The sequence below is a fragment of the Neoarius graeffei genome, chromosome 19 (genome assembly GCF_027579695.1).
Source record: "Neoarius graeffei isolate fNeoGra1 chromosome 19, fNeoGra1.pri, whole genome shotgun sequence".
Lineage (NCBI taxonomy): Eukaryota > Metazoa > Chordata > Actinopteri > Siluriformes > Ariidae > Neoarius > Neoarius graeffei.
Genome location: NC_083587.1, coordinates 41,481,189 through 41,508,875, shown reverse-complemented (window position 1 = coordinate 41,508,875; position 27,687 = coordinate 41,481,189). Strand labels below are relative to the sequence as shown.

The 27,687-nt window shown below is 41.5% G+C and overlaps 1 protein-coding gene across 1 annotated transcript in view; it reads left to right on the top strand.

The window, feature by feature from the left end:
- The window catches only part of sycp2l (synaptonemal complex protein 2-like), a 163,268-nt gene that overhangs the window by 83,046 nt on the left and 52,535 nt on the right, over positions 1 to 27,687 (top strand). Inside the window, exons 22-27 of the mRNA XM_060900082.1 lie at positions 23,276 to 23,340; positions 23,581 to 23,641; positions 23,741 to 23,842; positions 24,139 to 24,230; positions 24,322 to 24,416; positions 26,488 to 26,587. Of these exons, the coding sequence (XP_060756065.1) occupies positions 23,276 to 23,340; positions 23,581 to 23,641; positions 23,741 to 23,842; positions 24,139 to 24,230; positions 24,322 to 24,416; positions 26,488 to 26,587 (515 nt within the window). The remainder of the gene's footprint in view (positions 1 to 23,275; positions 23,341 to 23,580; positions 23,642 to 23,740; positions 23,843 to 24,138; positions 24,231 to 24,321; positions 24,417 to 26,487; positions 26,588 to 27,687) is intronic.

Sequence of the window (27,687 nt, the reverse complement as noted above, 5' to 3'; positions counted from 1 at the left end):
CCGAAGATCACGGGCACCCAGTATGGTTTTCCTGCCTTGACCCTTACGCACAGAGATTCTTCCAGATTCTCTGAATCTTTTGATGATATTATGCACTGTAGATGATGATATGTTCAAACTCTTTGCAATTTTACACTGTCGAACTCCTTTCTGATATTGCTCCACTATTTGTCGGTGCAGAATTAGGGGGATTGGTGATCCTCTTCCCATCTTTACTTCTGAGAGCCGCTGCCACTCCAAGATGCTCATTTTATACCCAGTCATGTTAATGACCTATTGCCAATTGACCTAATGAGTTGCAATTTGTTCCTCCAGCTGTTCCTTTTTTGTACCTTTAACTTTTCCAGCCTCTTATTGCCCCGTCCCAACTTTTTTGAGATGTGTTGCTGTCATGAAATTTCAAATGAGCCAATATTTGGCATGAAATTTCAAAATGTCTCACTTTTGACATTTGATATGTTGTCTATGTTCTATTGTGAATACAATATCAGTTTTTGAGATTTGTAAATTATTGCATTCTGTTTTTATTTACAATTTGTACTTTGTCCCAACTTTTTTGGAATCGGGGTTGTACAAATATAAAAAGAATAAGATATGGGGAAGAGAGGAAGGGGGGAGAGAGAGGAGGGGGAAAAAAAAAAGGGAAAAGGCAGGGCAGCAGGAGAGATATTGCACATTGTCCGGTATTGCTTATTGTTAGGCTAGGCTACTGCTCCTTCCTGTCCTCTGTCCTCCTGTTACCCCTCCTCCCCCCCAGAGAGGAGTTGTACAGTCTGATGGCATGAGGGACAAAGGAGTTTTTGAGTCTGTTCGTCCTGCTCTTGGGAAGGAGCATTCTGTCACTGAACAGGCTCCTCTGGTTGCTGATAACGGTGTGCAGAGGGTGACTGGCATCACCCATGATGTTCAATAGTTTGTCCATAGACCTCTGCCACAGTCACCAGAGAGTCCAGCTTCATGCCGACCACAGAGCCGGCCCGCCTGATCAGTTTGTCTAGCCTGGATGTGTCCTCCTTGGATGTGCTGCCCCCCCCAGCACACCATGGTGTAAAATAGGACACTGGTGACCACAGACTGATTGAACATCCACAGGAGTTTCCTGCAGACGTTAAAGGACCGCAGCCTCCTAAGGAAGTATAGCCTGCTCTGTCCCTTCCTGTATAAGTGATTTGGTGTTGCAAGTCCAGTCCAGCTTGCTGTCCAGCCACAGCCCGAGGTACTTGTAGGAATCCACAGCCTCCACCTCGACTCCCTCGATCAGAGCTGGTCGTGACCTTGGTCTGGACCTCCCAAAGTCGATGACCAGCTCCTTGGTCTTTGAGGTGTTGAGCTGCAGATGGTTCCTGTTGCACCACAGAGCAAAGTCCCTCACCAGGCTCCTATATTCCTCCTCTCTGTCATCACTGATGCATCCAACGATGGCTGCGTCATCGGCAAACTTCTGAATGTGACACAGCTCCGAGTTGTAGCAGAAGTCTGTGGTGTACAGGGTGAAGAGAAGAGGGGCCAGCACCGTGCCCTGGGGTGATCCGGTGCTGCTATTCAGTGTCAGACGTGATGTCCTTCAGCCTGAAGTACTGCGGCCTGTCTGTGAGGTAGCTGGAGATCCAGGAGACCAGGCAGGGGTCCACTCGCATCCTGTTCAGTTTGTCCTGAAGCAAAAGGGGTTGGATGGTGTTGAAGGCACTCGAAGTCCAAGAAGAGGATCCTCACTGTGCCATTTCCCTTATCCAGATGCAAGTGGGCTTGGTGTAGCAGGTAGAGGATGGCATCTTCCACACCAACACCTGCCCGGTACGCAAACTGCAGACAGTCCTGGGCATGTTGTACCTAGGGTCTGAGGAGGCTGAGGAAGAGCCGCTCCAACATCTTCATCAGATGTGAAGTGAGTGCCACCGGTTGGAAGTCGTTCAGCTCACTGGGCCGATTCTTTTTGGGAACTGGAACAATGCATGATGTCTTCCAGAAGGTGGGCACTCTCCCCAGCTGCAGGCTGAGGTTGAAGATGCGTTGGAGTGGTTCACCCAGTTCAGCAGCACAGGTCTTCAGTAGTCAGGGACACACCTTGTCCAGGCCTGCTGCTTTTCTGGGGTGAAGCTTCCTCAGTTGACCTCTGACCTGGTCTGCAGTAATGCATGGAGGAGTCTGTGTTGAGGTGGGGGAGGAGGGAGCTGCTGTGATGACTGGGGGGAGGTGTGTTGAGAGGAGGAGGAGAGATGGCTGCAGTGATGGGGAGGGTGGGGGGGACGTGGGTTGGTTGAAGAAGTCTACATCCACACGACAACGGCAACAAGATTTTTATTTTTTTTTTTAAATATCGCGTCCACATGGGCAACGGATCAGTAAAATATCAGGTACATATGGCAACGCAACACTTGCTGAAAATGATGCAATACACATGCCACACCTCTACGTGTGCTGTAAGACGGTCCCATCGGAGACACCAGAACAATAGAAGAAGTAGACGCATGCGCATAAACCCCTTCTTCTGTAGCATCAGCCACAAAGTTTTGATGATTAATCAGTAGCGTAAAATGAAAGACACGGAAAGAGGAATGAATGGGGATAGATGGAAGCTGGTACACCAACATTCTGATATCCTCCAGAATTCTTTAATGGTCCGGAATAAATTGAATGCTACACGTTGATGGATTACTTTGTTCTTATGGATTACTTTGGACTTAAACCAACATCTGAAGAGGTGAGATCGCTCCTTTTTTTTTCCCCTATTTTTGCTGGCGGAATTGTTTTTGTTTTTGCAAAGCAGTGAAAATATTTTGTAAGCGCATTTCATGAACCAAGTTATAGGATTTGTTGACAACTCGCATAGAGTTCGTTACACTTCTACCTGGCGTGAAGCACTGACAGTCATGTGGTTGTGACGTCATCGTAAACAAATCCGTTCTACTCATCCAGACGACTTCGCAACGGCGCCGTTGCCAGATTTTTCCACTCTGGAACCTGTTCTCAAAAGATTTCGTTTTGGGGCACCCAAAATGCCGGTGCCGTGTAGACACCAGGCCGAAACAATAAACAATTTTATCAGATTCACCTGAATACGTTGCCGTGTGGACAGGGCTGAAATCATTCAACTCGTTCCCCCTCTCCACTGTTCCCTCAATGACTCTGGTCTTTGTATTGTGGCCTGTGATGGTTTTCACACCTTCCCAGACCTCCCTCATGCTGTTCTCTTTCAGCTTCTGCTCCACCTTTCTCCTGTAGCTATCCTTAGCTTCCCTCACACAGCGTTTCACCTCCTGCTGTGCTGCTTTCATCACCTCCCTGTCCCTGCTCCTGAAGGTGTCCTTCCTATTGAGGACAGCTTTGACTTCCTGTGTTACCCATGGTTTGTTATTAGGGTAAGACCATACAGTCTTGGCGGGGAAGACCACGTCTGCACAGAAGTTGAAGTAATCCGTCACAGTGTGTCAGAGGTTTCTTGCTTTGTCCCAGCCCTGGGTAATGAAGTTTTTCACCTGCAGAATAACATCTTATACAGGCAGAGTGAAGATGGTTTGCAGCTGTTGTGCCAGAGCAGTACAGACAGCAAGTTTTGGAGCTAGGTCATACAATCCCCTGGGCAGGTCACCTAGCACATATGAAGACATTACAACGTATTAGCAGACACTTTTACTGGCCTGGAATGTTTGTGCAAGTCAAAGACTACTGCAGGTCATGTCCCCAATGTCAGCTAGCTGGAGGGAAAGGTTATGCACGTGCTCCATTAGTGCCACTTCCTGTAGTTGACACCCCTTTTGAGCGTATTGGTGTAGATGTTGTTGGCCCCCTGGAAAAGAGTAGGTCAGGGAACCACTTTATTTTGGTAATTTGTGATTACGCTACCAGGTACCCTGAGGCCTTCCCCCTAAAAGTTGTCACTGCTAAGCAGGTTGCCTCTTGCCTACTCCAGCTGTTTTCTAGAGTAGGGATTCCCCATGAGGTGTTAACAGACCAAGGCTCCAACTTCATGAGCAGAACACTGAAGCAAGTTTATGACCTGTTAGGGATAAGGAGCATCAGAACCACTCCCTATCACCCATAGACAGATGGACTCGTAGAGTGGTTCAATCAGGCTCTCTTGAACATGCTCAGAAGGTTTGTGGATGACAGCGGAAAAGAGTGGGATCAGTGGCTACCCTACCTGTTGTTCGCATACAGAGAGGTCCCCCAAGAGTCAACAGGGTTCTCTCCTTTCGAACTGCTGTACGGACACCAGGTGCGGGGCCCACTGGATGTGCTGAAGGAGACCTGGGAAGGAGAAATGGCAGAGCAGACTGACATTATCTCCTACGTCGTGAAGATGAGGGAGAAGCTGACTGCTGTGACTGCCATGGCTCAAGAAAATCTCCCCAAGTCCCAAGATCGACAGAAGGCATGGTATGACCGGTCTGCCCGTACGCGCAGTTTCCAGCCTGGTGACTGGGTCCTGCTGTTGTTGCCCAGCTCAGACAATAAGCTGCTGGTGAAATGGCAGGGGCCCTACACTGTGATGTGCAAGGTGGGAGGGGTGACCTACGAGATCAACATGCCAGACTGTCGAAAGAAACAAGTCTTCCATGTTAACATGCTGAAGCGATGGAATGAGCGGGCGGAGCCAGAACTGCAGTCAGAGCCACAGCAGGAGGCGTCAGTGCTATTCATCTGAGCAGTCGAGGAGGAGGAAGAGTACAGTGAACAGTATCTGCCAGGCCAAGAGGAGGAGAGCCAGCTGGACTTCAGCCATCTGTCAGAGGAGCACCAGCGTGACCTCTACAACATCTTGCCAGAGGGCCTCTTCACTCACCGACCTGGGCAGACGGAGCTGGTGGAGCATCGGGTGGTACTCAAGGACGACAATCCCGTGCGGCAGCCTTGTTACAGGGTGCCAGAGCGACTGCTGCCGGTCTTGAAGGAGGAGCTGGATATGATGCTTCAGCTGGGGGTCATCGAGCCGTCCTTCAGTGAATGGAGCAGTCCAGTCATTCTGGTTCCCAAGAAAGATGGTGGCCTGAGATTCTGCTTGGACTTTCACAAGGTCAACATGCAGGCAAAGTTTGACCCGTACCCCATGCCAAGGGTCGACGACCTCATTGAATGCCTGGGCAAGGCCAAATACCTAAGCACATTGGATCTGTGCAAAGGTTATTGGCAGGTGCCACTGGCAGAGGGCAGTAAAGAGCTCACTGCCTTTAGAACACCATTTGGGCACTTTCAGTTTACTGTTCTACCCTTCAGCCTGCATGGGGCACCAGCGAGTTTCCAGCGTCTTATGGATAGAGTTCTCAGGGGGGCGGAGGGCTTTGCCGCCGCCTATCTTGATATTGTGATCTACAGCGCCACCTGGGGGGAGCACCTCCAACATCTGCAGCAGGTTCTCTCCTTGGTTAAGGAGGCGGGCCTCACCATCCACCCAGACAAGTGTGCCTTGGCTAGGGAGGAGATCTCCTACCTGGGCTATGTTCTGGGCTGAGGTGTCCTCAGGTGGGGAAGGTGGAAGCCATCAGGACTGCTGAGCGACCAACCACCAAAAAGCAGGTGCGGTCGTTCTTGGGCCTTGTGGGTTGGTATAGGTGCTTCATCAAGAACTTTTCAGAGAAGGCATCTGTGTTGACAGAGCTGACCCGCAAGAACCAACCCAACAAGGTGGAGTGGACTGAGGAGTGCGAGAGTGCATTTCAGGACTTAAAGGTCTCTTTGTGTCAAGAGCCTGTGCTCCTCAGTCCAGACTTTGAAAGACAGTTCATTGTGCAGACAGATGCATCTGAGCAAGGCCTGGGTGCAGTCCTCTTGCAGGGGGACGAAGGACAACGGCAGCCAGTGGCTTATATTAGCCGTAAGCTGCTACCCAGGGAGCAGAACTACTCAGTAGTAGAAAAAGTGTGTCTTGCTATAAAATGGGCACTGGACTCTTTCAAGTACTATTTGTTGGGGTGTAAATTTGTGCTTGACACTGACCACAAAGCTTTGTCCTGGTTGGGGCGTATGCGGGACACCAATGCCAGGATCACTAGGTGGTTCTTGGCCATACAGCCTTTTGATTTTGATGTTCTGTACAGGGCAGGGAAGATGAACTGCACAGCTGATTTCCTGTCTAGAATGCCACAGGGGGCATTTTCAGAAGGGGGGGGGGAATGTCACGGAGTGAGCCGTGACGCTTACGCCCAATTACACATACACTCGTACATTCAGTCACTCACGCAAGCACATAGGCAGCTATCTGCCGGCATGTTTGAACATCAGCTGACCTATTGCAGTGAGTAACATGTCATTTTTACTACAGTTTTCTGTCTAGGTTTAACTAGTTTAAGCATTCTACACTTCGTTGGTCGTAATTTTTCATTAGCATTTGTTACTGAGGTGCAGGGGTGGCCAACCAGTATTTTGGTAGCATTTGTTTGGTTGTTACATCACTCGCATTTTAATACGCGCCATATTTCTAAACATTCATTCATCTGTTAAAATAAAATTTTTATGGGTAACAAAATACACTTACACACAGCCGTTTTGGAAGTTTAATGTTTTAGCGATTTCACAAAAGCATAGATGTTTCAGTAGACTCACTGTTGACTCCAAACGTTTCCTTCTTTTTCGGGCGAAACCGAGGGGCTGTTCCACTGTGCAGATACTGGGGGGGTTCGTGCACTCTGGGCAGCGCATACCATCTTCAGCGGGGGTGTTTTACTGGTTTTGGGAAAAATGTATTTTATTCATAGACGGGTTTTGTTTATTAAAATGATTTTGGGTGTTTATTTTGTGGGGGGGGGTTTCAGTTTTTATTTTGAATGTTATTTAGGCAATTGATTTATTTTGGCAACTGGGCTCATCTGTGGGGAGGAGCTGCGAGTATTTAAGCTCAGTAGAATGCTCCAGAGAGTCAGTTGTGGTTTAGATGTGTTGGTGTAAGGTGCGTTATTTTGGCTGTGTAGAAGTTTTGTTCAGGGTCTAGTGAGATTTAGCCTGGCAAATTTGAAGCCATTTTATTTTGTATCCTTGTACCTTTTTTTTGTTCAGGTTTTTTTTTTTGTATTTTGGATATTGTAAATATTTGCATCATTTTGAGAAATTTTTAGAAAATTAGAAAAATAGAGTACTATTTTTGGAAAAGAAGCTTCATCTCTCTCTGTTCACTCCACCGCCGTCCATTCCTGTAACACTTGTCTCTGACCTGTCTGGAGTGCTTCTTTGGTTTTCATGTTGCATGCTTAGTAGTGTTGCACTGTCGGGGTCCTTCCAGAACAAGTTGATTTTATACAGACATCATGTGACCAGATCATGTGACCCTTTGATTGTACACAGTTGGATCTTAATCAACTAATTATGTGACTTATGAAGTGAATTGGATGGACCAGTTCTTATTTAGGGGTTTCATACAAAAAGGGGTATGCACACTCCAGATTTCTGTTTTTTCATCTTAATTATTGTCACAATAAAAAGAAAAAGTGCACCTTTTTAAGTGGTAGGCATGTTGTGTAAATCAAATGGTGTTAACCCCCCCAAAATCCATTTTAATTCCAACTTGTAATGCAACAAAACGGGACACGCACCAAGGGGAATTAATACTTTTGCAAGGATCTATCTATCTATCTATCTATCTATCTATCTATCTATCTATCTATCTGCGTGCCTCAAAATATTGGAATATCATGAAAAGTTCATTTTTTTGTAGTTCAATTCAAAAAAGTACATTTGCATATTTTTCTATATTAAATGTGAAGTGAAATATTTCAAGCATTTTTTGTTTTACTTTTGATGTTTATGGCTCATGAAAATTAGAAATCCAGTATCTGAAAATATTTCATTTTGAATAAACAGTATAAATGCATATAAATACCATGTGTCTCTCTCAGTCTAGTTCAGTACACTCAATCATGGGGAAGACTGCTGACTTGACAGTTGTCTAGAAGATGATCATTGGCACACTACAAGGAGGGTAAGAAACAACAGGTCATTGCTGAAAAGGCTGGCTGGAAAGGGTGCATAAGCAACAGTGATGACCGCAGCCTTGAGAAGCTTGTCAAAAAAAGTTGATTCAAGAACTTGGGACAGCTTCACATGCAGTGGAATGAGGCTGGTTTCAGTTCACCAAGAGCCACCATGCACAGATGTCTTCAGGAAAGGGGCTACAACCACCACATTCCTAACATCGAGCCACTCCTGAACCAGAGACAATGTCAGAAAAGTCTTATCTGGGCTAAGGAGAGAAAGAGCTGGATTGTTGCTCAGTGGTCCGAAGCCTCTTTTCACACAAAAGTTAGTTATGCATTTTATTTAGAAATCAAGGTTCTAGAGTTTGGAAGAAGCATGGGGAGGCACAGAATCCAAGGTGTGTGAAATCTAATATGAAGTTTCCATAGTCTGTGATTGATTTTGGGGTGCCATGTCATCTGCTGGAATTTGTCCACTGTTTCATCAAGTCCACTGAGCAACAGTCCAGTTCTTTCTCTCCATATCCCAGGTAAGACACTTCTGATGTTTTCTCTGGTTCAACTGGTGAACCAACAACAGGGGCATGGGTGTCGAAGGCTAGCCCATACGGTTGAATCCCATAGAAGAGCTACTGTAACACACTGCTGAAAAAGTTAATGCCAACACCTTTGTGTTAGCCAGCATCAATTTTTTTCAGTAGTTTGTGCTACACTGCAAAAAATTTAAAACTGAATTTGAGGAGCAAATTACTTATCTTGCTACATGGATATATTTTTACTTGACAAGGCATCTTGGAATAAGTTGGTTGCAATCTAGAACTAGGTTTAATAATCTCAGAATTTGTCTTGTATTCTTCTAATCGGAAATTCTAGATTGTTTCAACTATTTTCAAGATATTTTCATTTGCCAAGATATCATTTTTTTTGCAGTGTAGCTCTTCTGTGATATTGGATCATATGGGTTAGCCTTCGTGCCACTTGCAAATCATTTTTCCTGCTTCCAGCATATCAACTTCAGGAACTGACTGTTCTCTTGCTGCCTAATATATCCCACTCCTTGACGGGTGTCATTGTAATGAGATAATGAATGTTATTCACTTCACCTGTCAGTGGTCATAATATTATGGCTGATTGGTGACTAACTCCGTTTCCAAAATGCAATAAAAAGTCCACGATTTTGTTAATTCATGTGAACCTTTTATTTAACTGAGAAAAGTACAAAGAAAAGACTTTCAATAGTTGTAATGAACAACTTAATTGTATTTTGTAATTATCAACAAAGTTAGAATTTGATGCCTGCAGCATGCTCAAAGAAGTTGGCCCAGAAGCTAATTAAGACCAACAAGTTTATACACTGTAAAAAAAAAAAAAAATTTAACTTAAAGTTAGTGCAAGGGCTGCCTTAAAATTTTGAGTTCACTGGAATTCACATAGTAAGTTAAATTGTTGTGAACTTACTATATTAATTTCAGTGAACTCAAAATTTTAAGGCAGCCCTTAAGGCAACCCTTGCACTAACTTTTTTTTAAGTTAAAACAAATCATTTTTTACAGTGTAGGATCTTCAAGTAGCACCATTTTGGAAGATTGCACAGTAAGCAAGTTCATTGGTGACATGATTGGGTATAAAAGGAGCAGTCACCAAAGGCTCAGTACTTATAAGCAAGGATGGGTGAACTTTGACCCCTTTGTGTTAAAGTTCATGAGAAAATTGTTAGGTAATTAAAAAAACTTCAACACAATATTTTAGGTCTTTGAAAATCTACTGTGAAAAGATTCAGGGTGTTCGGAGACATCTCGGTGCATAAAGGGCAAGGTCAGAAACCATTGTTGAATATGCGTGACCTTCAAGCCCTCAAGCAGCACTGCCTGAGGCTACGTTTACATTACGTCGAATCAGCGGATCATCAGATTAACGTTCTTAAAACGATTCGCGTTTACACTAAAACCGTTAGCCGTGCACACAGCAACACCAATACACGGATACGCTCGGCTCCACAGGCATCCTGCGCTCCAAATCACTCCGCCCTGAACAGCGAGTGCCCTCTGGAGGGTGCGCACTCCGGCCCTGCGCAGCTCACACAGCGCGCGAGTGAAGTGCACAAGCCACGATTTGGGACTGAGCCGCTGTGTGTGTGATCCCAGCGCAGATCACTTATTACTTGCAAGTGGAAGGATGGCAAGCCTAAAGACAATCATAACTACACAATGGGCAGTATTTGCATCAGTATTTGCAGTATTTTCATACTTTTATACTCTTTAATGAAAGGTGATACAAGGCGGAAGTCCGCGCCGTTTTTCAGCAGTCGCGTCACATGACCAACGCCAGCGAATCAGGAAGGTGGATGTCACAGTGATGTTGTCCAATGAGACGCCAGCTAGAGCTCAGCACAGCGTATTCGCGTATTCTGAATGTTTACACAGCACCGGACCAGATACGATCTAGATTGAATACGTGGACGCTGGCGGATTCCCGTTTCCTGGCTTTTCCAGGGGGTTTAATGTAAACGGACAGTGCATCCGCGAAGAAAACGAGACAGATACGGTCTAATGTAAACGTAGCCTGAGAAACCTTCATGCAAATGTGACAAAAATAACCACATGGGTTCAGGAGTACTTCGGAAAACCATAGTCACTTAACACAGTACATTGCTGCATCCAGAAATGCAACCTAAAACTGTATTACCCAAGGAGGAAGCCATTCATCAGTTCTATTCAAAAACACAGTCAATTTCTCTGGGCCTGAACTCTTTTCAGATGGCCCAAAAGATAGTGGAAATGTGTGCTGTGGTCACATTTCAGCTTGTTTTTTGGGAAAACAGGATGTCTTGGTGACAAAGATGAACACGACCATCTAGTTTGTTCCCAGAGAAAGGTGCAAAAGCCAGCATCTCTGATGTTATGGGGGAGTGCATGTGTGTGAAAGTACCCTTGATGAGGAGGCATATATTTGGATTTTAGAGAGAGAGAGAGATGTATTAATCAAGGCAACATCTCTTCCCAGGAAGTCCATGCTTATTTCAGCAGGATAATGCCACACCTCATTCTGCACAGGCTGCAACAATGTAGCTTTATAGCTTGACTGACCTACTGGCAGTCCAAATCTGTCTCCTATTGAGAATTTATGGCACATCATGAAGCGGAGAATTGGACAACGGCAAGCAACGAATGTTGAGCAGCTGATGTTTTGTATCAAGCAAGAATGGACAAAAATTCCAATTGTAAAACTGCAACAATTAATAGCCTCATTTCCCATACAATTAAAGTAATATTACTTTATAATGTTACTTTAATTGTATGGGAAATGAGGATATTAATTGTTGCAGTTTTACAATTGGAATTATATTACATGGTAATATGTATACTATTATTACCATTGTTATACCTTTTATGAACAATAAAGGTGATGTAATAGAATGGTAATAATGCCTTTGTCACAACTTTTTTGAGTATGTTGCATCAAATTCTTTGTTTTTATTTAAAACTACAGGTAAGTTCATCAGTAAAACTTTTCTTGGTACTTTTTTTTCATTAAATAAAGGTTCGTTTTAATTAACAAATCACAGATTTTAGATTTTTTTTCTTTCCCACTTTGGAATTTATCCTAACTTTTCTGGAAACACACAGCCTGGCTAAATAAATAAAAATGTCACCATTTGAATTTAAATAAGCAAATACTTAAGAGCCTTTGATTGGGTAATTATTGCAGTGATTACTGTTTCAGACAGCAAATCTTTTAACTCTAACTGATGCATTGATTAGCTTCTCATTTCTTTCAAGTCTTAAACAACCATGTCAGAAGACACACCCCATGGTCATGGAAAAGGTATTGCTGTGTTTCAGAAGGGTCAAATAATTTACCTATATCCAGCAAAGAAAACAACTTAGGAGATTGTTGAAATTACTGGAATTGGGTTAAGAACTATCCAACCCATCATTAAAATACAGAAGGATAGTGGTGAACCATCAACTTCACAGAAGAAATACGGTTGGGAAAAATCTTGACTGAGAATGATCAGAGATCACAAACACTTGGTGAGGGTGAATCAGAAATCAACAGTCGAACTCACCTATAATGAATAGTGAAAGTAAGAACATTTACACATGCACAATTTGATGAGAGCTCCCAGGAATGGAATTAAACAATTGTGTGGCCATAAGAAAGCTACTGGTTAGTGAGGTTAATCAGGAAAAAAAAAAGTTTCACTATGCTCGGGAGCATAAAGATTAGACTCTTGCACAAAGGAAAAAGGTAATGTGGTCTGAGTCCAGATTTACCTAATTCCAGGGCAATAGGCATGTCAGGGTGAGAAGGGAAGTGCATGAAGCAGTGTGCCCATTATGCATGGTGGCTACTTACAAGCCTCTGGAGGTGATGTTATGACCTGGGGTTGCTTCAATTTGTCAGGTCTAGGCTCAGAAACATTATGTAGCAGTAAAAGTAAGTCTGCTAATGACCTGAATTTACTGATTGACCAGGTTATCCCATCAATGATTTTTCTTCCCTGATGGCACAGGCATAAAAACTGGGCTCAAATTGTGAGAGTGGTTCAGGGAGCATGAGGAATCATTTTTCATACATGAATTGGCCACCAGACAGTCCTGACCTTAACACCTTTTAGTATGTGCTGGAGAAGACTTTAGAGTGGTTCTCTCTTGTCATCAAGACAAGATCTCTGCAAAAAAAAAAAATGCATCTCTGAATAGGTATAAAATTTTGTGACATTGCATAAGGTTGTTGAAACAATGCCACAACAAATGTGTGCCATAATCGAAGCTAAACTGTTCCAGCAAAATTGGTGTACAACTTTTTTTTTTTTTGGCCAAGCTGTGTGTATTTTATCCCCCGCCACCATCCAAAAGGCATATAACACACATTTATTTCTATGCTTCCCTATAACCTGGCAGCCATTACAGTTAAGGGAGAGAGTTCACAAAATGGGAAGTTTCTGCAGCAACTAGATCTGTGTGCAGACCCTTACCTGGCAAATGGCTTCTGTGTGGACAGTACCAACAGCATATGATGAAGAGCTCCTCATCTCGCATACAGAAGTAGTTCACTGACTTGAAGGTTTTTCTGACAGAAAACAGGGTTGTCTTGATGATTAATGCAGTCAGGAAATAATGCCCTCACACCACCAATATGCAAACCCTATTTTCTACATCTGGCAAGGATGTTGGCAGCAGCAACCATGGTAGTCAAATGCTAGGCCTCGAGCCATTTCAGTATTAGTTGAATTCTCTGTGCCTGACACCCATCTTTGCAATATGGCTGACAGTAGTAGCTATAAGACCATGTGTGCATGCCCCAAGATGTTGGTCAAGGGCATATTTTCTCCATTATGAGTTGCCATGGCAGCTTCTACCAAAAATGCTAGTTCTTTATCAATATTTGGAACAATGGAAGCTACAACAGAAGGGAGTTCTTTTTTCCTAAAAATTCCCCAGTTATAGAACAGCCTTGTGTTCCAAACTCAGACATGATCACAATTTTTAAGTGTAGGCTGAAAACCTATTTGGTGACAAGACACTAATGTCCTGGGGCACCCTCATGTCTGTTACCTTCTGCTGGAAAAAGCTGCACTAAGTTCAAGCAGTGTGAGCAAGGAGTAAGCAGTAGGTAATTTACTACATTAACCAGTGCTGTCTCTGTGCTATGATGAGACTTAAAGCCTGTCTAATAAATGTCATTACATTACAGGCATTTAGCAGATGCTCTCATCCAGAGTTATGTACAACATGAAATACCTTGCTCAAGGGTGCTTCAGCTGTTCCTGCTGGTCCAGGGAATCAAATCCGTGACCTTTTGGTCCCAAAGCTGCTTTTCGGCTTCCCCATGGCCTAAAGGTTAACTTTCATAAAATAAATGTTATTCCAGTGTCGGTATGAGCATAACTGCACAGCCTTTTCTAGAATTATAAAGATAAAGGGGCGGTTTTAAGTCACTGTGTGCATGCTTCTGTAGTGGTCTTATTCCAAGTTAATCTTGCTACAGTATTAAATAAGAATCTAGGATTATTTTTGCTATCTTCTATTAGGGTGGAGAGAGATGTTGATCTAGCAGCATTAAGAGCTTTTTTTTTTTATAGTTCAGGAGACTCTCTTTCCATGCTAATTGGAATACTACCAATTTTGTTTGTTGCCATTTGCAGTACCAGGCAAAAGTTTGGACATGCCTTCTCGTTCAATGGTTTTCCTTTATTTTTATTAATTAAGACACTTCATGTCGAAGTAAAGATGAACTGTCATTTCTCTTTACTTATCTGAGGACGACTTGAGATGATATGGGTTACTACAGTTGTTGAATAGAGCTACTTACCAGTGGCGAACCATTGCTTTTGGAGCTGGGACTTCAGCTCAGCCAAAACTTAGCCAGACACACCAAAAATGCAACAGAGCAAAATCCTACTTGGAACTATTAATGGAACCCAACAAATTAACATATTTACAATAGAGGGATTTGGGGAAGTTCACAGCAAAAAAAAACAACCAAAAACTTTATTCATATGAAATTATGACATTGCAACATGTGCATGGAAGAAGAGTCTGGAGACAGAAATCTTAGCTTCTCAGTCATTAGTTTGTGCGACTTGCACTCAATCGCACTGCTTGACTGCTTTGTTAGCATTTGTTAACACCACTGATGAATGCTACACTGGCTGGAAGGTTACAGTATGTCACTGCCGCGCTGATGGTGCAGACTCGTAGTTAAACTCGTGTTGGCCTTTGAGAAGGCTTAGGGCAATATGTTTTTGGTTCCTCCCACTATAAATCAAAATCTGATTTGGTTAATTTATCTGTCACTTCCTACATACGTAAGCATACACTACCATTGCTTTCTGTCCTGGCAATGAAGTCCTAACCAATGAGTGAGCCAGTTCTAAACCCTTTTCAACAAACAAAAAAAATCTCATTGGATAACTCTCTATTTTAATGTTTTCAGGAAAGTAACCCTTTCATTTCTGAAGCAAATTTGATAGAAAATAAGGCCAAATTAGAAGAGAATAATTATAATGAAATTATGAAAGAAATTAAAAAATGAAAGAAATTTAAATATAACATTTTAAAATGCTGATGTTTGGGCCTTATCCAAAGACCTAGAAGGCCCTGATGGTTTCCATCTCCCTATTTACTGTTTGATAGTCTCAAACAGGCAGCACGGTGGTGTAGTGGTTAGCACTGTTGCCTCACAGCAAGAAGGTTCTGGGTTTGAGCTCAGTGGCCGATGCAGGCCTTTCTGTGAGGAGTTTTGCATGTTCTCCCCATGTCTGTGTGGGTTTCCTCCGGGTGCTCCAGTTTCCCCCACAGTCCAAAGACATGCAGGTTAGGCTAATTGGTGGCTCTAAATTGACAGTAGGATTCAAGAGATTCAAGATGTTTATTTGTCATGTACACAATAACACACACAGCGGTTTATTATTGGGTAATGAAATTCTTATTTTGCAACTGCCCGACCAAACTGTGCTTAGCAATATAAAAAGAAATAAATAAGTGCATATGGAATGCAAAATATAAAAGCAGAATGAAAACGAAGATAACATTTAAAAAAAAAAGAGGCAAACAATGTGCAAACATAGAGGTAGATATACTGTGCAATGTCTTGTGCAAAATTGCTAATATAGAGGTAGATGGTGATTTTATAATCCATGGTTCAAAAGCCTGATGGCCTGGGGGTAAAAACTGTTTGTCAGTCTAGTAGTCCTTGCTTTCACACTTCTACCATCTGGCAGACGCTACAGAAGTGTGAATAGTCTGTGTTGTGGGTGTGTTTGGTCCCTGATGATGCTCTGTGCCCTTTTTGTGACCCGGGTGTTGTAGATGTCCTGTAGGTGTGAGTGTGAATGGTTGTTTCTCTCTGTGTTAGCCCTATGATGACCTGGTGACTTGTCCAGGGTGTACCCTGGCTCTCGCCCATAGTCAGCTGGGATAGGCTCCAGCTTGCCTGTGACCCTGTACAGGATAAGCGGCTACAGATAATGGATGGATGGTCTCAAACGCATTTAAGAAGGCAAGAAATTCCTCTAACTTTGGACAAGGCACACCTGTTAATTGAAAAGTGTTCCAGGTGACTAGCTCATGAAGCTGGTTGAGATAATGCTAATAGTGTGCAAAGCTGTCATCAAGGTAAAAAGTGGTTACTTTGAATAATCTAAAATATGCAACACATTTTGAAAGAAGCATACTTTTGTTTACCATGTAATTCCATATACAACCCCAATTCCAAAAAAGTTGGGACAAAGTACAAATTGTAAATAAAAACGGAATGCAATAACTGACAAATCTCAAACTGATATTGTATTCACAATAGAAGATAGACAACATTATCAAATGTCCAAAGTGAGACATTTTGAAGTTTCATGCCAAATATTGGCTCATTTGAAATTTCATGACCGCAACACATCTCAAATTTGGGACGGGGCAATAAGAGGCTGGAAAAGTTAAAGGTACAAAAAAGGAACAGCTGGAGGACCAAATTGCAACTCATTAGGTCAATTGGCAATAGGTCATTAATATGACTGGGTATAAAATGAGCATCTTGGAGTGGCAGCGGCTCTCAGAAGTAAAGATGGGAAGAGGATCACCAATCCCCCTAATTCTGCGCCGACAAATAGTGGAGCAATATCAGAAAGGAGTTCGACAGTGTAAAATTGCAAAGAGTTTGAACATATCATCTACAGTGCAAAATATCATCAAAAGAGTCAGAGAATCTGGAAGAATCTTTGTGCGTAAGGGTCAAGGCCAGAAAACCATACTGGGTGCCCGTGATCTTTGGGCCCTTAGACGGCACTGCATCACATACAGGCATGCTTCTGCATTGGAAATCACAAAATGGGCTCAGGAATATTTCCAGAGAACATTATCTGTGAACACAATTCACCGTGCCATCCGCCATTGCCAGCTAAAACTCTATAGTTCAAAGAAGAAGCTGTATCTAAACATGATGCAGAAGTGCAGATGTCTTCTCTGGGCCAAGGCTCATTTTAAAATGGACTGTGGCAAAGTGGAAAACTGTTCTGTGGTCAGATGAATCAAAATGTGAAGTTCTTTATGGAAATCAGGGACGCCGTGTCATTCGAACTAAAGAGGAGAAGGATGACCCAAGTTGTTATCAGCGCTCAGTTCAGAAGCCTGCATCTCTGATGGTATGGGGTTGCATTAGTGCATGTGGCATGGGCAGCTTACACATCTGGAAAGACACCATCAATGCTGAAATGTATATCCAGGTTCTAGAGCAACATATGTTCCCATCCAGACGACGTCTCTTTCAGGGAAGACCTTGCATTTTCCAACATGACAATGCCAAACCACGTACTGCATCAATTACAGCATCATGGCTGCGTAGAAGAAGGGTCCGGGTACTGAACTGGCCAGCCTGCAGTCCAGATCTTTCACCCATAGAAAACATTTGGCGCATCATCAAATGGAAGATACGACAAAAAAGACCTAAGACAGTTGAGCAACTAGAATCCTACATTAGACAAGAATGGGTTAACATTCCTATCCCTAAACTTGAGCAACTTGTCTCCTCAGTCCCCAGACATTTACAGACTGTAGTAAAGAGAAAAGGGGATGTCTCACAGTGGTAAACATGGCCTTGTCCCAACTTTTTTGAGATGTGATGTCATGAAATTTAAAATCACCTAATTTTTCTTTTTAAATGATACATTTTCTCAGTTTAAACATTTGATATGTCATCTATGTTCTATTCTGAATAAAATATGGAATTTTGAAACTTCCACATAATTGCCTTCCATTTTTATTTACAATTTGTACTTTGTCCCAACTTTTTTGGAATTGGGGTTGTACATTCCATATGTTTCATAGTTTTGATACCGTATCTTCAGTGGTGTTCTACAATGTAGAAAATGGTCAAAATACAGAAAATCCTACAAGTTGGTGTGTCCAAACTTTTGACTGGTACTGTACATTGTAATTTTTATGTCTGGTGCAATCAGATAAAGGATGTACTGTCTCACAACAAACCCATGCCTCAGGATTAGCAAAGTGACAAGGAGGTGGTCAAGCTAATTTGGAACAACTGTGGCAGAGTAGAAGTATGTCTTTTTCCAAACAAATAGACAGCTTGTTGTCAAATGTGCTTCACTGAAAGGGCAGAAACCGAGACTTTGGACCAGGATGCATTGGTGAATGATTGAGTCGCTAAATATACTGGGTGTTTCAAAAAAAGAGATTTCACAATCTAATAACTTTGCCAATTTTTTTTCAATTGACCTCAAATTTTAACAGCGTGTCTGGAAGCAGGTCAATTTTTTTTTGGTTTTGGCAGCATGGTGGTGTAGTGGTTAGCACTGTTGCCTCACAGCAAGAAGGTCCTGGATTCGAGCCCAGCGGCCGACGAAGGCCTTTCTGTGTGGAGTTTGCACGTTCTCCCCGTGTCCGTGTGGGTTTCCTCCGGGTGCTCTGGTTTCCCCCACAGTCCAAAGACATGCAGGTTGGGCTAATTAGTGGCTCTAAATTGACTGTAGGTGTGAATGGTTGCTTGTCTCTGTGTTAGCTCTGTGATGACCGGGCAACTTGTCCAGGGTGTACCCTGCCTCTCACCCATCGTCAGCTGGGATAGGCTCCAGCTTGCTTGCGACCCTGCACAGGATAAGCGGCTACTGATTGTGGCTGGATGTTTTTTGTTTTTATCTTTTTAGGTATAGAAATGCCATTCACTGGAGAAGAAAAGGCGTTTTGTGTGTTTGAGTATGCTCGAACACAGTTGAACAAGACTGTGCAGCATGCATTCATGAGAGAATTCTCTAAAAATGCACTGTTACCAGAAAAGACTTATCAAAAACATACTGCAGCATATTTGGCAGGAGCTGGACTACTGACTTTACATGTGCTGTGTCTCAGGCGGCGCGCATACTAAAAATTTGTGAAATCGTTCATGGAATCCACATACCTTTTTGAATTTCTCATTCAAATTTTGAGGAATAAAGCTTATGTTGCTCAACATCAAGTCGGTTCAGTTTAATTTGCCTAGCCTGTGTAGTTTCTGGGATATTTACATCTCAGATAATATCAAATTTTTTTGATACACCCTGTACAGCTGTATGGTTTTCTGGCATTATCACTGTTCTAGATGGACACTGCAGCATATTTGTCAATTGTTGATGGCCTCATCCTGGTTGAACAGGCCATAGTTACCCTGTCACACATTGACATTACTGAAAAGCCCTCTCTGCCCTCAACCAAAACTAATGTGCCCAGATGAATGGATCACTGTAGCATAAGAGACTTCACCTTGAAATGTGTCTTATTTGCAGGGGTCAAACACTTTTGAATGTGGCTGTATACAGGCAAGTGAAAAGTATTATTATTAATAATAATAATAATAATAATAATATGTAAACCACTAAACATAAAACCTTTGTTACTTTTGATTTTTTTTTTTGCATAGACTTGTACCTCCATGCAGAATGTGGTTCCCACAGTGGTACTTGTTACAGATTTTGTACAGGCCATCATTATGGCCATATGAATCACTGGCACACACTGTCTGAATTGTGGAACAGAGTGCAAAAGTGTCACATTCTGGTTTAAGTCAGCATTCCTGCCAAAGATATTGTTGCTGTGGTATATTTCTGTAAAATTCCTTTATGACCGTGTTCATTGTCAAAAGTGCTATAAAAATTTTTTAAAAATTGGTTCAATATTAATAAGCCTATCTGAACTTCCAGGGAAGACTGTATCCTTGAACTAGCCCTGGGTCTAATAAGATCTTTTAATTGCTATGTGGAAGTAGCTGCCAGATGGAAGGTCCTTTTCCAGCATTTTTGGTTTGTTTGTTTGTTTGTTTGTTTGTTTGTTTGTTTTGGGGGGTTGTGTGTATTGATTAGCTTTGCTGTTTAGAAAAAGGTTAACCCACTGGGTTAATATGAATAAAAATACATTTCTCATTGTACAAATACAGCAAGATTCGCTGTGCAGTTTCCAATTGAGCTATGTTACATATACTGTACTGTACATGTTCAATACTGTATATTTTCTTATACAGTAAGGAATATAATACAGTGACAAGATGCAGATACAGTATATTTTGTGTAGTATGCATGAGGATAGTCAAGTGAAAATTTTGCAATATTAGCAACTTGGCATGGTCTCAGTGAGGCCAGTATGGTGAATTGAGCAATGCTGTTAGAGTATTTATATACTTATTGACTGAGCAAGAATAGTTGTGTCCAACTGTGAGTGTGTTAGAAGGGTGTTTTGAATTGCTAGACCTACAAGGGTATACCTTTTGCCTGATTCAGAAGATTATTGGCTCTGGGATGGAAGCTGTCCTTTACTCTGCACTCATCAGCCACTGCATCCCACATGTTTGCATCATGCACCAAGTCATAAGAACCTGAACTAAATTTATGTACATTGAGCATCAGTTTGTCATTTGTGTAGAACACTTCATCTAGTAGTTGTTCTGTGTTGTATCTATGCTACGTTCATATTCATGTTTGTCTAGTTTGTGTTTGTTACATAGTCAGTCTTTCTGTGTTTTCACTTTTCATAAATGCATTTGCATGTCTCCAACCAACCCATGACAAAATATTAGGCCTAATAATGGATGCAGTGGAGTTCACTCAAATCATGTCTGACCATGTCAAACAGATCCAGGAGAACCAAAGCAGATCAAGATTATCCTGTACCAGCTCCAGTCTGGGCTCCCTCATTAAAAAAAAAAAAAAAATTAAATGAGGGAAGGGCTACAACCTGCTCATAGGCTAAGCTCAGTCAGCTGAACACAAGCAGCAGGGTGATGGCGGGGCTCAAAGAGGCCACCCAGTTGGCCTCACCAGCTCAGCCGATACCAGAGGCCAATGGGGTGCCTCACCCATTCAGCCAATACCAGCGGCTGACAGGGCAGCCTTACCAACCTAGCCAATGCCAGAGGCCAACAGGGCAGCCCCACCAGCCCAACTAATGGTAGAGGCAGACAGGGTGACCTCAGCAGTCTAGCCAACAGATGAGTTCATGCAAGAGGCAGACCAGGCAGCCTCCTAAGGGACGTTAATGGTAGAGGCCAACCAGGTAGCCTCGTACCCTTGTACAGTCCACTCTGCCCTGTGACTCTGATGAGGATGTTGTTGCCTGCCCTCTCCACACCAAAGAAGTGACTTTGGCTTATTGCACTGGGGGTTATGCCACATTTGGTCTCTGCTGGCTGAAGGGAGCCCATAAATTACCTCTATCTTTGCCAGATTTTATATCCTGAATATTGCTTAACCGCAGCCTATGTGTTTGGTTGAAAGTTTAAATGATTCTCATCCTCATGAGAGTTCAGGATCAAGCCTTTTATTGATTTTTATCCACAGTGGAGAACAATATCAGAATTTTAAGCAATGTGTATTCTAAATTGAGAACAGTGTAAACACGAGCAATTAGCATACTCAATAGGCAGCAGGATCAACACTGAGCAATTGTGATCCACAATAAAATACAGTATGATAACTACAAACCCCATTTCCAGAAAACTTGGGATATTTTCTAAAATGCAATAAAAACAAAAAATTTGTGACTTGTTAATTCATGTGCACCTTTATTTAACTGACAAGCCCAAAGAAAACATTTTCAGTCATTTTACTGACCAACTCAATTGTATTTTGTAAATATAAATGAAGTTAGAATTCCATGCTTGTAACATATTAAAAAAAAAGGTTGAACAGAGGCAAAATAAGACTGAGAAGTTTATAGGTTATTCAAGTAACATCATTTTGGAAGATTCCACAATCAGCAGGTTAATTTGGTAACAGGTGAGGGTATAATGATTGGTGCATGCTCCTTTTATAATCAAAGGCTTAGTCTTTGCAAGCAAGGATGGGTTGTGGCTCACCCCTTTGTGCCAAAGTTCATGAGAGAATTGTTAGTCAGTTCAAAAATAAAATTTCTCAATGTAAGATTGCAGAGAAATTAGGCCTTTTAAAAGCTAAAGTACATAATATTGTCAAAAGTTTCAGGGAATTCAGAGACATCTCAGTGCCTAAAGGGCAAGGTCAGAAACCACTGTTGAATATGCCTGACCTTTGAGCCCTCAGGTGGCACTGCCTGAGAAACAGTCATTCTGACCTGACAAACATAACCACATGAGCTCAGGAGTACTTTGGAAAACAATTGTCACAACGCAATCTGTCACTGCATGCAGAAATGCAACCTGAAACTGTATTACGCAAGGAAGAAGCCATTTGTCAATTCTATGCAGAAACGCTGCAGATTTCTCTGGGCCTGAACAACTCTCAAATGGCCCAAAAAACAGTGGAAACATGTGCTGTGGTCAGAGGAGTCCACATTTCAGCTTGTTTTAGGGAAAACCGGACATCGGGTTCTCTGAGTCAAAGGTAAACATGACCATCCAGTTTATCAGAGAAAGGTGCAAAAGCTAGCATCTGTGGTAGTATAGGGGTGCATCAATGCCCACGGCATGGGTGAGTTGCATGTGTGTCAAGGTACCATTTAATGCAAAGATGTATATTGGGATTTTAGACAGACATATGTTGCCATCGAGGTGATGTCTCTTACCAGAAGTACATGCTTATTTCAGCAAGACAAGGCCAGGCCTCATTCTGCACAGGCTACAACAGTGTGGCTTCATAGACAGTGTGTGCACTTGACTGACTTGCTGCCAGTCCAGATCTGTCTTCTTTTGAGAATCTATGGCACATCATGAATCAGACAACTGTGACCATGGACTGTTGAGCAGATGATGTCTTGTATCAAGCAAGCATGGACAAAAATTCCAGTTGCAGAACTACAACAATTAGTATCCTCAGTTCCCATACAATTAAAAATTATTAAAAGAAAAGGCAATGGAATACAATGGTGATGGTGCCGCTGTACCGACTTTTTTTAGTGTGTTGCAGGCGTCAAATTCTAACTTTTGTTTATATGTACAAAATACAATTACGTTGGTCAGTAAAACTATTAAATCTTTTCTTTCTACTTTTAAAAAAAGGTTCATGTGAATTTAAAAAAAATCATGGATTTCTTTTTTTTTTATTCGTACATGTTGGAAAATTTTCCAACTTTTCTGGAAATGGGGCTAGTTGAACAGAAAGTGAGGAAATGTAACAGGACTGCTGCCATTGTCATTTTGGTTGATGAGAATGGCCAGTGGATGAACATGACACAGTCAGGGCCTTTCTAGAGGTTACCAGTTTATCACAGTAAAAGTGTGATGTTTTTGCTATTGGGACTTGCCAAAAAACCCCAAACAAATGAAACTAAGCATCAAATGTATTGGTTTTATCATTTAGTTTTAAGGGTATATTGTACCAGATCAGATGTAAACCTGGTAGGAAAAAAATATACCATATGAGAATGTACAGTGGCTTTATGCAGAATTTTCAGATTTCCCTCTTTTCCCCGTTGCAGTGTTTCAAGACCATACATTTGAAGATTCTGTTTTCACACAGGAGGAACCTGTTGGATCTACTGAGGTATTTTATATTGTTTTATTGTAGTATGTCTTTTGTCAAATCTTCATATCATTATAGTGTTTGACATTCAAGTAGAACTCCAAAAACTTTGGGGGGGGGGAGGCTTTTAGGTTCTAATTTTGATTTTCATGCCAAAGTAATATTTTAATTATTGAAAATAACAACATGGACATATTATAAATAGTCTATAATATTGAATAATAATAGAATAGTAGTTCATAGATTTTTTTTTTCAATCAGAAGGACACTGTAGACAAAGAACCATCTGTGCCTCCAAACAAAAGACTACTGGCATCAGCAGGTATGTTGCATACAATTATTTCATGCTTTACCTTAACAAAAATAGAATAACTTTTTTTGTTGTTGCAATTTTTTGCAATTGACTTGAATCATCAAACAGAATTGCATGTGGGTCGTGAGGTTGAAAGTGATGAGCAGCTCTCATTCTCAACACTAAAACCAAGAAAACTATTCATCTCCCCCTCACTGGAGAGTGGTAAAGGTAAGAACCTTTAGCTGTTCCTTTTTAAACCCTATGAAAGTGGCAGTCTGCCTGTTTGAATAAAGTCATGTGGGGAGACTAAATAAAAAAAATTATTTATTTTTAAAATTCCATAGTGTTTTGAATTTTTAAAATCCAATGGCTGTAAAATTGGCTTGCTTCTGCAGAGTGGCAGGATCCTAAAATTAGATCATTAAAAATTTGAGGAACATGAGTTTTACTGTAGTGAGAAATAGAAGGATAAACTTTAGGGATCCTCAAAGGGCTGAATGGTGTGTGTGTGTGTGTGTAAGCAGTGATGGAAGATGAAGAATCTGAGGCAGAGTTGAGTTCTGGAGTCATGGCTGCCTTTGATTCCTTTAAAGCTCAGCTAAGTGAACACTTCTCTGTAAGTAATCATTTGCGGAAAGTGTATGTGTAAACAAAAAGTATTGAGAAGTCAGTAAACAATGTCAAACTGGGTCCGCTTTCATTTACAGTTGAGGTATAAGAAGACTGAAACAAAGTCATTGAGATCTTTGACTGATTGCCAGGAAACTGTATCCTCTTTGCTAAAAACAGTGCATGATCAAAGGTAAAAGCCCATTCACATTACACAGTCCTCTCCAAAAGTATTGGAACGGCAAGGCCTAGGTTTTTGCTATACACTGAAAACATTTGGGTTTGAGATTTAAAAAAAAAAAAGATGAATGTGAGATGATGGATCAGAATTTCAGATTCATTTCATATTTACATCTGGATTTGTTAAAGAACTTGCAACATGGCAACTTTGGCAGACCACCCAATTTATAGGTGCTCAAAAGTATTGGAATATACAGTCTTAAAGTATATTCCAATACACTTAATATTTGGTTCCATATCCCTTGCAAGCAGTAACTGCATCAAGTTGGCGACTTACTGACATCCCTAAACTGTTGCATTGTTTTCTATTGTGATGCTTTTCCAGGCTTGTACTGCAGTTTTAAGGGGTTCCTCCCTTTAGTCTCCTCTTCAGGAAGTAAAATGCATGCTAAGGTCGAGTGAGTGACTTGGCCAGTCTGAAGTCAGACAAAGCCCAAACCGTGACACTGCCTCCACCATGCTTGACTAATGAGCTTGTGTATTTTGGATCATAAGTAGATCCTTTCTTTATCCACGTTTTGGCCTTTACATCACTTTTTGGTAGAGGTTGGTCTTGGTTCCAGAACCCTGGGGGGAGGGATTCAAAGCTCTCACAATGTTTGTCTTTGACTGCTGCTATTTTCCTTGGCTGACCCATTTGGTGTCTGGTTGTTACTTGTCCCGTGGTCTCTTTCTTTTTCAGGACATCCTAAATAATTGTTGTGGCTATGCCCAATTGCTTGCACAATGGCTCTGGTCGATTTCCCTCTTTTCCAGTTTCAAAATGGCTTGTTTATCTCCCATTGACACCTGTCTGGTCTTAAAGGAACAGTCCACCATACTTCCATAATGAAATATGCTCTTATCTGAATTGAGACAAGCTGCTCCGTACCTATCCGAGCTTTGCGCGACCTCCCAGTCAGTCAGATGCAGTCAGACGCGCTGTCACTCCTGTTAGCAATGTAGCTAGGCTCAGTATGGCCAATGGTATTTTTGGGGGCTGTAGTTAGATGCGACCAAACTCTTCCGCGTTTTTCCTGTTTACATAGGTTTATATGACCAGTGATATGAAACAAGTTCAGTTACACAAATTGAAACGTAGTGATTTTCTATGCTATGGAAAGTCCGCACTATAATGACAGGCATACTAACACCTTCTGCGCGCTTCGGCAGCGCATTGATACGGAGCTCAGATATCAATGTGCTGTCGAAGTGCGCAGAAGGTGTTAGTATGCCTGTCATTATAGTGCGGACTTTCCATAGCATAGAAAATCGCTACGTTTCAATTTGTGTAACTGAACTTGTTTCATATCACTGGTCATATAAACCTATGTAAACAGAAAAAATGCAGAAGAGTTTGGTCGCATCTAACTACAGCCCCCAAAAATACCATTGGCCATACTGAGCCTAGCTACATTGCTAACAGGAGTGACAGCGCATCTGACTGCGTCTGACTGACTGGGAGGTCGCGCAAAGCTCGGATAGGTACAGAGCAGCTTGTCTCAATTCAGATAAGAGCATATTTCATTATGGAAGTACGGTGGACTGTTCCTTTAATGTTGGGTTATCCTTTTTTGAGAACAAATACAGTCTTTAAACAAAACCCAGGGGTTTAACCAAGATTAGACATTTCAGAGGTATTAATTGATTAAACAGTCAACCTACAAGGGCATACCTGGGTAAGAAACATGTCACACCTGAAAAATGGGTGGGTTCATACAAAAGGTGCCATGTGCCAAGTTGTTTAACACATCTGCATATAAGTATCAGGAAATGAAAGCTGAAATTCTGATCTATTGTCTCAATCTTTTGTTCTCATTCATCTTTTGAGCTCAAACCCAAATGTCTTCTTTTTGTGTATAGGGGAATAAAATGGCCTTGTCATTCCAATAATTTTGGAGGGGCTGTGTATAAATTATGTATTTCCTGATAAATAATTGCAGCTATTTTGTAGCCACGTTTAATGAACAATGAACCTTGTTTTAGTGATGAATGTGAAGTACTGAATCTGTGAGTCATTAATTGCTGTATTTTTCTGTATGAAGGCTTATTCATTTGGAATGCTTCCAGAATGCTGTAGTGCACCAGCTGGCTCAGCTAGAGCAGAACTGTCTTTCCCTAAAGAGCATTGAGAGGGAGACGGTGGTCTGTGTTCTCCAACACTCACACTTGCATTCTGCTTTCTCACACAAACATTCTTTCTAATGTTATTTTCCACACTCATATTAAACATACAATACACAGGCAGGCATTTACAGAAGCACAAATAGAGGAAACACAATTTGCATGAATAACAAAGTCAACAGCAAAGTTATTGAGAAATATCAAGATACAGTAGGGGGAAATGTTATTAAATATACCACTGTACTCAGTCCTCTCCAAAAGTATTGGAACAGCAGAACCAATTCTTTTGTTTTTGCTATACGATGAAGACATTTGGGTTTAAAATCAAAAAGATGAATATCCGATTATGGATAAGAATATTAACTTTCATTTAGTGATATTTACATGTGTTTTACAGACACAATGTTTCTCAAATTTGTAGTTACACTTATGAACAAAAAAAAAAGCATGTATTGTATAAATACATCATAAGATTTAAATATAATCATAATAAATCATAAATAATAAATAAATAATCAATAAATAAATCATAAGATTTATTTATTTTTTATCTAAACTCATTGGGGGGTGTATTCAAACACCAAATATCAACATTAGTACTTTATTGCAAAGATGTTCTTGGCAAGAACAGCTTTAAGACATCTGTGGTAAGAATTATTTACCTTTATGCAGAATTGTGATACAATTTTGTTCCATTTCTCTTGGCAAATCATTTTCAATCTCCCAAGGTTATGAGGTTTCTCTGGACTCCCAATTTCAAAATCAATACATTTTCATTGTAAATGAAGTCAGGAGATTGGCTAGGCCATGCAAGGCTATCTTGAGTTAAAGTCATCTTGGCAAAGTAGATTAAATTCTCCTCTAGTATGTCCCCATACACCACTCTATTCATATTTCTTTCAGTAGCATGTAATGCCCCAGTACCATATGTTTCAGACAAGAAGCCCCATTTCATGATGCACCTACCTCCATATTTCACTGTGGGTATTTCACTTTTAGGGCGCATACATGCAAACATGATGAGCTGAATTACAACCCCAAATCAGGGAGAAATTGGGATGGTATGGAAAATGCAAATTAAAAAAAGAAAGCAGTGATATCTAAATTTACACTGACTAGTA